General features: G+C 35.3%; 1 protein-coding gene across 4 annotated transcripts in view; it reads left to right on the top strand.

The window, feature by feature from the left end:
* The window catches only part of POLK (DNA polymerase kappa), an 80,001-nt gene extending 69,774 nt beyond the window's left edge, over positions 1-10,227 (top strand). For all 4 annotated transcript variants that reach the window (XM_059418087.1, XM_059418086.1, XM_059418089.1 and 1 more), the window contains 5 exons: positions 3,963-4,059; positions 6,265-6,436; positions 8,114-9,058; positions 9,855-9,897; positions 10,080-10,227. In XM_059418087.1, coding sequence (XP_059274070.1) covers positions 3,963-4,059; positions 6,265-6,436; positions 8,114-9,058; positions 9,855-9,897; positions 10,080-10,164 — 1,342 coding nt within the window. In that variant the 3' untranslated portion in view covers positions 10,165-10,227. The remainder of the gene's footprint in view (positions 1-3,962; positions 4,060-6,264; positions 6,437-8,113; positions 9,059-9,854; positions 9,898-10,079) is intronic.
* The last annotated feature ends 2,104 nt before the right edge of the window (positions 10,228-12,331 follow it).

Consider the following 12,331-nt stretch of genomic DNA (forward strand, 5'->3'; position numbering starts at 1 on the left):
GACACATCCATTTTCTTACCAAAAGCTTTTAGAGGCTGCTTATATTCTTTGACCGATGGCCCCATGCTCCATTTCAAGCCTAGCATCTTGTCTGTCTCTGATTCTCACCCTCCTATCTTCTTAGAAGGACCCTTGGGATTATATTGGACCCACCTGGACAGTTCAGGCTAATCTCTCCATCTTAACTTAATCATATCTGCAAAGTCACTTATATCATGTAATGTACTGCGTTCCAGGATATTAGGATTTGGACATCTTTGGGGGCCATTATTTTGCCCACCACAAGGGGCAAGCATTTTGGCAATATCTGTTAAACTCACAGACATACCTGCACTTTGATCCCACAGCTCTTTTTCTAGGAATTCATTTCACACATGTAATCACATGTCATTTTACAAGTATATAAGGTTACTTGTTATTTTTTCCATGATAACAAAAGATAGTATTTAAGTAAATATCCAAAAACAGAGGATTGATTAAGTGACCTTACATCTTTAAATTAGAATATTAGGCTGCTTTATAAAAATGAGGGAATTACATATTCATAAGGAACTCTCAACAGGATGAATTGAGAAAAGGTTCTAAACAATGTGTCTAATATTCTTCAGTTTATGTAAAAAAGTACAGGGGAAGTATTTGCTTATTTGCTTGTACAAATTTGCTTATACAAAGAATACTCTGGAGAAATTTAAATGAATAGGGAGCTGGAAACATTGGTTGGAGGAGAACTGGGTAGCTAGGGTTAGAGTTAGAAGGGGGTCTCTTCACTGAATAGTCCTATGCTCAGGATTTTTTATGCCAAAGAGAGATCATCTTCCTCTTTTATGTTAATATGACCTCTTGCCTTTTTTCAACACTCTTGTGCAGATGAATTAAAATTTCTATGTTTAATCTTACCAGCCCTCCATTTCCACTTGTCTACTAGACAACTCTATGTAGGTGCCAGGAACCATCATCCCCTTATATCTACTTGAAGATACTTCTATTCCAAAAAATATATATACAATAATTAGAATAATATTCTCATATATACTTTCTTAAGCTAACCCTCTTTAACAGTCTATATACACATATACCATAATGTATTTTAAGTTCTGAGGGCATTATCATTATCCGTTGGTGATTTTAATCAGCTTTTTAAAAATTTCCAGGGTAGTTAAGGTACAATGTTATATTAGTTTCGGGTATACAATATAGCGATTCTGCAGTTCCATATATTAGTCAGTGCTCTTCAAGATAAGTGTACTCTCAATCTCTACCACCTATTCACCTGTTCTCCTACCTACCTCCCTTCTGGTAACCATCTGTTTGTTCTCTGTAGTTAAGAGTCTGTTTTTGTTGTTTTCTCTTTTCTTTTCCTTTGTTTTGTTTCTTAAATTCCACGTATGAGTGAAATCATGGTATTTGGCTTTTTCTGACTGACTTATTTTGCTTAGCATTATACTCTCTAGATCCCTCCATGTCTTTGCAAATGGCAAGATTTCTTTCTTTTTTTTAATGGCCAAGTAATATTATGTATATATATATGTATATTTATATACCACATCTTCTTTATCCATTCCTCAGTTGATAGACACTTGGGCTGCTTCCATAATTTGGCTATTGCAGATAATGCTGCAATAAACATTAGGGAGCATATATCCCTTAAAATTGGTGTTTTCAAATTCTTTGAGTAAATATCCAGTAGTGTGATTACTGGATCGTAGGATAGTTCTGTTTTTAATTTTTTGAGGAACCTCCCTACTGTTTTCCAGAGTGGCCGCACCAGTTTGCATCCCCACAAACAGCACAGGAGGCAGGAGGGCCCCTTTTTCTCCACATTCTTGCCAACACTTGTTTCTTGAGTCTTCGATTTTAGCCATTCTGACAGGCATGAGGTGATATTTTTAGCCATTCTGACAGGCATGAGGTGATATTTCGTTATGGTTTTGATTTGCATATCCCTGATGAGTGATGTTAAGCATCTTTTCATTTGTCTTTGGACATCTATAAGTCTTTTTTGGAGAAATGTCTGTCCATGTCTTCTGCCTATTTTTTAATTGGATTATTTTGTGTGTGTGTGTGTGTGTGTGTGTGTGTGTGTGTGTGTTGAGTTGTCTCATTCTTTATATATTTTGGTCACTAACCCTTTACCAGACATATTATTTGCAAATATCTTCTCTTATTCCATAGGTTGTCTTTTGGTTTTGTTGGTTGCTTCCTTTGCTAAGCAAAGGCTTTTTATTTTGATGTAGTCCCAATAGTTTATTTTTTGCTTTTGTTTCCATTGTCTTGGGAGACATATAGAAAGATGTTGTTATGAGTGATGTCAGAGAAATTATTGTCTGTGCTCTCTTCTAGGATTTTTATGTTTTCAGGTCTCACATTAAGTCCTTAATCCATTTGGAGTTTCTTTTTGTGTATGGTGTAACAATATGTTCTTTTGCATGTAGCTGTCCAATTTTCCCAAAACCGTTTGTTGAAGAGACTATCTTCTTCCCAATGCATCTTCTTGCTTCCTTTGTTGAAGAGTAATTGACCATATAATTGTGGGTGTATTTCTGGCTTTCTATTCTGGTGCATTGATCTGTGTGCTTATTTTTGTGCTGCTACCATACTGTTTTGATTACTATAGCTTTGTAGTATAACTTGAAGTCTGGAATTGTGGTATTTCCAGCTTTGCTTTGCTTTTTGAAGATTACCATGGCTATTTTGAGCCTTTTGTGGTTTCATACAAATTTTAGGTTTGTTTCTTCTAGTTTTGCAAAAAATGCTCTTGCTATTTTTTTTTTTAGATTTTTATTTAAATTCAAATTAGTTAACATATAGCATATTAGTTTCAGGGATAGTATTTAATGATTCACCAGTAGCATATAACACCCAGTGTACATCATTACATCAGTGTCCCCCTTAATGTCTATCACCCAATTACCCTCCCCAACCCCAGCAAACCTCAATTTGTTCCTTATAGTTAAGAGTGCTGTTGGTATTTTGATAGAGATTGCATTTAATCTGTAGATTGCTTTGGGTAGTGTAGGGATTTTAAGAATATTTGTTCTTCTAAACATGAACATGGAATGTCTTTCCATTTGTGTCATCTTAATTCTTTTATAAATATTGTATAGTTTTCAGAGTACCGGTCTTTCACTTCTTTGGTTACGTTTATTCCTAGGTATTTTATCGTTTTTGGTGCAATTGCAAACGGGATTATTTTCTTAATTTCTCTTTCTGATGTTTCATAATTAGTGTATGGGAAGTGCAGTGGATTTCTGTACATTGATTTTTTACCCTGTGACCTTCCTGAACTCATTTATCAGTTCTAGTAGTTTTTTGGTGGAATCTTCAGTTTTCTATAGATGGTATCATGTCTAATAGTGAAAATTTTACTTCTTCCTTACCACTCTGGAGGCCTTTAATTTCTTTACATTGTCTAATTGCTGTGGCTAAGACTTCTAGTACTGTATTGAATAAAAGTGGTGAGAGTGGACATCCTTATCTTGTTCCTGACCTTAGAGGAAAGGCTGTCAGTTTTTCCCCATTGAGAATGATGTTAGCTGTGGGTTCTTCATGTAAGGCCTTTATTATGCTGAGATATGTTTCCTCTAAACCTACTTTGTTGGGATTTTTATCATGAGTGGTTGTTATACTTTGTGAAATGCTTTTCCTGCATCTGTTGAAATGATCATATGATTTTTATATTTTCTCTTATTGATACGATATGTCAGACTTTAATCAACTTTTTAAAAAATATTATAGATAAAGCAAATGTACCTTTGGTAGTCAGTTTAACTACAAATGATCTTCCATTATTTACATAGATTTTAGATGTTTTTCCTTAATTATATCTTAGTTCATCTGAAAATTTTATTTTGTGCTGCAGAAAATATAACTTGATGCTAAGCTATTTAAACGTACTTTGTCACTCCTTAATTATCCTGGATTATAGGTTACTCTGTGCACCAAAATCATTTTTGTCTTTCTAGGACATTCAATGAAATAAGTAAAGCAGAGGAACAATATAGTTTGTGCCGGGAACTTTGCAGTGAACTTGCTCAAGATCTGCAGAAAGAAGGACTAAAGGTACTTTATTTTGGTGTGGTCTTCTTAGTTTACAAAAAAAGCAAAACTTCTTTAAAGATTTTATTTATTCATTTGAGACAGAGAGAAAGCGAGAGAGAGAGCGAGCAAGCATGAGGGGTGTGAGGCAGAGGGAGAAACAGACTCCTTGCTGAGCCAGGAATGGAATGTGGGGCTGGATCCCAGGACCAGAAGATCATGACCTGAGCCAAAGACAGGCACATAATTACCCATCTGAACCACCCAGGTGCCCCTGGTTTTTAAAAAAATTTTAATAGTAAAATGATACTTTAAAGGAAGAGTTGGGTTTTACATTTGAGTACAAATTGAGACGCATTAGAAAGGATTATTCCCATCCCCAATAGAGACAAATTTGATTCTGACCCATAATTGAGGCCTATGATAAGATGATTAGATGAAGAAGCAACTTACAACAGTGGGCTGGCTCCAGTATAATTCCAGAATTTGGAGTACATTTGAGTAAGTTCAAAATCAGAGTTATATTGACATAAACAATTATTATATTGACATAGAGAATAAAGCAAAGGTAAGGATTTCTCTGGAACTATATTTACTTTGTATAAATATCTTTCCAACCCTCCTTTACTGTTTTTCTCAGGTAGACAGTGATTTTCTAGAATAACATTTTGTTTCAAGGCCCTTGTTCTAGGTTGTTTAACACATTGCAAACAAAACCTGGAAGGTTTTAAATTTCTATTTTATAATCTTTACTCACAACAATCCATATTTAGTAATCTTCCAAACTCTGAAACCAGAGGTGGAGTTATTACAAAGTATAATACAAAGGTATTCAAAGGTTATCCCCAAAAAATAAAAACCAGAAAACAACAAAGTTATTAGAATGGGATATCTATATATTTCTTTTTTTTCTATTGCCCTCCTCTATATATTTCTTATAATCCTTCTCTATCATACCTTAAGTATAAATAGAATTGATTTAAAATTTTTTAATAAACCTGTAATTTTAGAGTCATTTCATATATACAGAAAAGTAGTATAGATCATATAGAGAGTTCTGATATACCCATTTTCCCACACTATTAATATTTTATGTTATTTTAGCCATATTGTCATAGTACTTTTGTCAAGCTAAGAAACTAAAATTAGCTCATAACTATTAACAAAACTCCTGACATTTTTTGGATCTTACCTGTTTTTCCATTAATGTCCTCTTTCTGTTCCAGGATTCAGTCCAGGGAACCACACGGCATTTAGTCGTCTTGTCTCCTAGTCTCCTCTAATCTGTAACAGTTTCTCAGTATTTCCTTGTTTTTCTTGACCTTCATGTCTTAAGGAATATTGGCCAGGTATCCTTCAGGGTGTCTTTCCATCTAGGCTTGGCTGATGTTTTTCTTATGATTAGACCAGGGTTGTGGATTTTTAGAAAGAATACTAGAGGTGAAATCTCTTCATTACATCCTTTCAAGGTATAGGATGGCCACAAGCTATCACCAGGGGTAGTAACCTTTGTCACCTGATTAAGTGAGTGTTTGCTAGGCTTCTCCTCTGTGAAGTTACTACTTTTCCCTTTCCATACTTTATTTTTTGGAAGTGAGTCCATCAGCCCACTCTCAGAACTTCTAGGAGGTAGTAAAATATATGTAACATAGAATTTACCGTTTTAACTATTTTTAAGTTACATGTCTATGGCATTAAGTTCATTCATATGGTGCAACCATCACCACTATCAATCTCCAGAACTTTTTCATTATCTCAAACTGAAATTCTGTACCCATTAAAAAAGAACAGTAGAGTTCTTACATGTAAATGGCTTAGCATAGTGTCTGGCATATAGTAGGTACACAATAACTGTGAGCTGTCTATAAGACCCTTTCAATGGAGACCCCTTTAAGAAACTTTTTTCCTCTCTTTTTAGGTACTGAAATCTAAAAGAGATTAGTAAAAAGAAAAATGATCAGTTAATGTTGCTTTTTATATAAAAAGTACTTTTATAAAAATTCATTTGGGAAAGAAGCAATAATTATTGGCTAAAATGGGATTTTTAGGTTGCTTATATATTTCATTTATTCTTTTTGACAGATTTCATTACCATGTTTCATAAATAATTGATTATACTTCTATATTATGTGTATATAAGAGATGTTTTTGAATTTTTTCTAACATACAATATAGCTTGTTTCTAGAAGTTAGAAAACTATATATAACAATGTTTTCTGTTGGTTGTAGGGTAGAACTGTTACCATTAAACTGAAGAATGTAAATTTTGAAGTAAAAACTCGTGCATCTACAGTTTCATCTGTTGTTTCTACTGCAGAAGAAATATTTGCTATTGCTAAAGAATTGCTAAGAACAGAAATTGATGCTGATTTTCCACATCCTTTGAGATTAAGACTTATGGGTATGCCTTTTCTTGTTTTTCCTTAAATCTGCTAGATTTTCCCAAAGAAATCAACTTAGGAAATAGTCTCTCTCTCTCTCCTTCATTTTTTTCTTAAACCTGTTTAGGAGTTTGTACCTATGCTGCCATTTTTCTTAGTTCTTAGAACCTGATGTAAGTGAAACCATGCTCATTAGTTTAATTCCTGTAAGAACCAATTACAGTTGATTTTTCCTTCCTACTTACTGAAATCCTTGGGGATAGGTATGTTTCAAAATTTAAAACCTTTCAGATTTTAGGAAACAAATACAGTACATATTGAGTACATTATATAGTACTCCTTTGGTATCTGAGGCACCACCTCATGATAAACACATTAATATTTTTGTAGCAAAACAAGAAAATATTCACAATAGGTTAGAAAGACTCTAAATATAGTCTCACATCAATTCGGTCATTAATTACCATTTGTTGGTTACAATTTTTAGAGCTCTTTAGATTTCAGAATTGCAGATAAGGAATTGTGACAATATAAAACTGTATCTGTAGCCACTGCGTGGTGAACAAACAAATTAACAAGACAAGTTTCTAAAGTGAATTGCGTGAGAGGATGCTCATGGATAAGCACTCCAGATGCCACCTTTACTGCTAAGAGTGGATCATTAGCTGTACTTTCATATATGAAACATAGTATACACTTGAAATCGATGGAATAAAGTATGTTGATTGAAAGCTAAAGAGCCTATGTTTATAACAACATAATTCGTAATTGCCAAAATTGGAAACAACCAAAATGCCCTTCAGTAGTAGATGATTGGAAACTGGGACAGACAATAGAATATTATTTAGTGCATAAAAGAAATGAGCTATCCAGCAATGAAAAGACATGGACGAACCTTAAATGCATTTTATTAAGTGAAAGAAGCCAATGTGAAAAGGTTAAATACTGTGTGATTTGAACTATATGACATCCTGGAAAAGACCAAACTGTGGAGACAGTGAAAAGATCAGTGGATGTCAAGGGTAGGTGGTAGGGAAGGGATGAATAGAATTAGCACAAAGGATTTTTAGAACAGTAAAAACTATTCTGTATGATTCTATAATAATGGATACATATCATTAAACATGTCAAAATCCATAGGATGTACAACACCAAGAATAAACCCTAATGTAATCTATGGACTTTGAGTGTTAATGTTATCTCAAGATAGGTTCATCACTTGTAACAACCATATCACTCTGCTGCAGGATATTGATTGGAGGAGGCTGTGCATGGTGTGGGCAGAGGATATGTAGGAACTCTGACCTTTCTGCTCACTTTCGATGTGAATCTAAAAAGTGCTCTAAAACACAAGGCTATTGGGAAAAAAGAGCTAGAGTCTGTGAAGTTGACTCCAATCCGTTAGTTGGTATTTAGTGGTATCTTCTGTCAAATATTAGTTATATAATTATTATCTAACCATGCCAACTCCAACAGATACTATTTATGATATCCAGTTTTATAAAGGAAGGTAAACTTCATGCGAAGTACCCATTTTGAAAAAGTATACTTTAATTCAGAAAATATGCCATATTGCTTATTATTTGTCTTTAAACATCATTTTGTATATATGTCACAGCAATATTATGCAAAATACTGTTATGCATTATGAGTGAATTGGCTTTGTTAAGAAAGTAATTGTCGTTGGTTTAATTTAGGTGTACGGTTGTCCAGTTTTCCCAGTGAAGAAGATAAGAAGCACCAACAAAGGACCATTATTGGCTTCTTACAGGCTGGAAACCCAACTCTGTCAGCCACTGGGTATATGGTAGAGAAAACTGACAAAGATCAGTTTCTGAAACCTCTAGAAATGTCTCATAAGAAGAGTTTCTTTGATAAAAAGCGATTAGAAAGGAAATGGAGCCATCAAGATGAAGCTGTGGGTAAACCAAGTTTACAGACATCACATTCAGTTCAAGTTTTAAAGAAGAAGATGAATGAGAATTTAGAAACGTCGGAGAATTCAAATAACTCTCAGATATTTACCTGCCCAATTTGCTTTAGGGAGCAAAGAAGCATCAGTCTGGAAGCCTTTAATAAACATATAGATGCATGTCTTGATGGACATTTGATCAGTGAAAACTCCAATGTGTTCTCATGTTCACATGCTTTCTCTACAGAAGTTAACAAGAAAGAAAATGTACATCCTTCATTCTCACTCCATGGGAAGCAGGATTATGAAACCCCTCAGAAGGATTCAGAAATCAATTCAGTAAATTGTGTAGAGCTAGTAGAGACTGAAGATAACCCACGTAAAGCAAAAAGTATAGATGGCTTAAGTGATAAGCACAGCAAAGAGGAATGTGCTAGTCTTTCAAACAAATCATTTAATATTGACGCACGGTGTCACAATTCTTCCTCTACTGTTTCATTGGAAGAGATTGGGTCATTAAGTCAGCAAGAATCCTCCCAGTCTTATTTACATGAAGCGATAACAGGCCAACCTCTAGTTTGTCCTGTTTGTAACCTAGAGCAAAAGACTTCAGATCTTACCCTGTTCAATGGGCATGTGGATGTATGTTTAAATAAAGGCATTATCCAGGAACTGAGAAAGGAAAAAGTTAATGTAGCTAACCAACCCAGAGAAAGCACCCAAAGTACTGGTGAGTTTGCAGTCATTTTAAAGAACTCGATTTTCTAGGAACATTTTATTAAAATTAAGATTGTTATTAAATCTAAAATGCATACAATTAAAGGGATAGACTGTGTATGCCGCCATTTAGGGATATGTCAGTTACCTTGGCATGGGTTAGAATTAACTGAAGCCATTAGATTTTAAATTTTGGCAAAACTGTTCTGGGCTTGATTTAGCAGGGAACGAACTCAGGCGTTTACGGGAGCTGAGTAATCTAATCAAAGGCAAAATTCCCTTGGAATGAATAACTCAGAGGGATAAAAGGTACAGCTTAGGAAATATAGTCAATGGTATGGAAATAGTGCTCTGTGGTGACAGACGGTAGCTCCATTTGTGGTGAGCACAGCATAACATATAAACTTGTTCAATTACTATGTTGTGCACCTGAAACTAATATAACATTGTGTGTCAACTATACTTCCATTTAAAAAAAAAGAAAGAAATTCCTTCAGAGAAATTTTGCTGAAGCACAGGGGTAAATTAACTATAATCACCCAGCCAGAAAGCCTCTTTAAGTTGTTTTTTGGTAGTCTGACTCTAGCCCAACTGCAAAAATAAAATTAAGTATAATGCCATAAAATAAGTAAATTATAAAGAAATTATGCAATAAAGTTAGTTTTTGGTGTGTCTAAATATGAACTATGTAGTACTAACAAAGTTTTTTATTATCTCTAATCAATCAGCTTTAACTTTTTAGATTTTTAGACAGCTTTTTAATTTCATGTTGTTCATTATAGCATTTCTTGACTTTTCTTTCACTAAAGATAACTCAGGCAGAGTGCAGAAGACTGCAACAAAACCAAAAAGGTATGGCTAATTTGAGTTTTAACAGAGCTGGCTATAAAATTGTTATATTTTGAGGTTTAATTTTTAGGAGATGTAAAATTTGCTCTTATAGATCAAGTAAAATTTTTTAAAAAATCAAAGATTCGCAAAACATTTTTCAAATATCTTCCTGCATTTTGACTGTGTATTCTTTTCTCTTCCAGGCCAGGATTGATGACAAAATACTCAGCATCAAAGAAAACAAAACCAAACAATCCCAGACACACTCTTGATGTATTTTTTAAATGAACATTGAACATTTTGTCATTGAATATTTTATTCTTAATAAGAAACTTTTTATTTTATAATCAATGGATCTCTTCTTCTTTATTAAGTTTACAGATTCATGTAGTGAAAGGCAAGTGCAATAAATCCTCCCCAAATGACATTTCTTTTATATGAATTTGGAATATGTGCTAATTAACTTTTTTAAACATCTTTTGGATAACCATGAGAATTTCACTTCTATTATACATCAATCAGAAATCAGCCCTGTTAGAGCTAATTTTAAAATGAGAAATTAGGATGGAATCAAAAAATGATTTTTTCCTTATCATGTTTTATAGTGAATATAAAAGCATATTTATAAGGGCTTTCAGAAGTCCACACAAACCTAGTTTAGCATAAGAATTTTTCAGCACTGGGGCACCTGGGTGGCTTAGTCAGTTAAGGTTAAGCACCTGACTCATGATTTTGGCTCAGGTTATGATCTCAGGGTTCTGAGATTGAGCCTTGTGTGGGGCTCCACACTCAGTGGGGAGTCTGCTTGAGAATTTTCTCACTCTCCCTCCACCCCTCCTCCTGCCCATGCTATCTCTCTCTAAAATAAGTAGAATAAATCTTTAAAAAAAAAAAAAAAAGAACTTTTCAGCAGTTAACCACTTTGTTGGTACTGGACTACTCTATTTGTTTTAGTAACGGCTACAATTTTGTATCTTCATATTTTAAATTGTAGTGTCTTCAGATACCTCATGAGCATTCCTATTATAATTTATTGGGGAGAGTGGTAGGGGAGGTTTCAGATGTTTTCATGGAGGATGCTGCAAAGCAAAGGCAGATGGAGGAGGTTCCCAACACCAGAGTTCAGCTGGCGACAGATCAGGGAGGAGACTTGGTGGAGTGCACCTCAACCCCCGATGGCCTGGCCCTGGTAAGCTCCTACCATACCCACTGAGCCAGGGACCCCTTAGACCATATGGTACTCGCAGAGCAGGAGCAGAAGGCTGATGAATTCATCTAAGCAAATACCACTTACAAACTGATGGTCATAGCTGAGCAAATCCAACACTTAAAAGAACCAGATCGAGTCCCGCATCGGGCTCTCTGCTCGGCAGGGAGCCTGCTTCCTCCTCTCTCTCTCTGCCTGCCTCTCTGCCTACTTGTAATCTCTCTCTGTCAAATAAATAAATAAAATCTTAAAAAAAAAAAAAAAAAAAAACTTTTAAAAATAAAAAAAAAGAACCAGCCAGGGGCGCCTGGGTGGCTCAGTGGGTTAAGCCTCTGCCTTCGGCTTAGGTCATGATCTCAGGGTCATGGAATCGAGCCCCACATCAGGCTCTCTGCTTGGAGGGGGTCTGCTTCCCCCTCTCTCTCTGCCTTCTCTGCCTACTTGTGATCTCTCTTTCTCTCTGTCAAATAAATAAATAAAATATTTTTAAAAATAAAATAAAATAACCAGCCAGAAAGGTATGGAAGATACTCACAAAGACGCTGACTTGCATCATGTAGCTTGTAATATAGTAAAAACAAAAACAAAAACAAAAACAAAAAAACACTAAAACCTGGCAACATTTACTACCTTTATAAATAGGAAAGTGGTCAGCAGTATTTTTCTATTATTTCTCCAAAGGAATGGGGGACAGGCTGTCCACATGACTTCCTTGGTGCCTACAAGCTACAGCATGACTTGTCCTAAGGATAGAGAGAAGCATGATGCTAAAATCAACATAATGTACAAGTTGCTAAGCCAGCCAGCGGCCCTGCCTCCAAGCACTGAACCCGCCTTCCAGGGACTAATTCACTGAAAGTAGACTCTGATAAATAGCTCTCCTGGCAAAGACATGTCTCCTCCTTGTTGCCTTCATTCTCTGAAGGGAGATGTCATAAGAATTGAGGTATTTTGGGTGAATCATGAACTTCTTGAAAAGAAGCCCTGTGTGGGGTACCTGGGTAGCTCAGTCAGTTAAGCAGTTAAGGGTCTGCCTTTGGCCCAGGTTATGATCCTGGGGTCCTGGGATCAAGCCCCAAGTGGTAGTCAGTCTCCTTGCTCAGCTGGGAGTCTTCTCCTTCTGCCCCTCCTCCTAGTCATGCACTCTCGAGAGCTCTCTCTCTCACCTCTCTTTCTCTCTCTCAAATAAATAAAATCTTTTAAAAAATTATAAGAAGTTCTATGAAGAATATTAGCTTGGCAGAGCAA

Source organism: Mustela nigripes, chromosome 12 (assembly GCF_022355385.1).
Source record: "Mustela nigripes isolate SB6536 chromosome 12, MUSNIG.SB6536, whole genome shotgun sequence".
In the NCBI taxonomy this organism is placed as follows: domain Eukaryota; kingdom Metazoa; phylum Chordata; class Mammalia; order Carnivora; family Mustelidae; genus Mustela; species Mustela nigripes.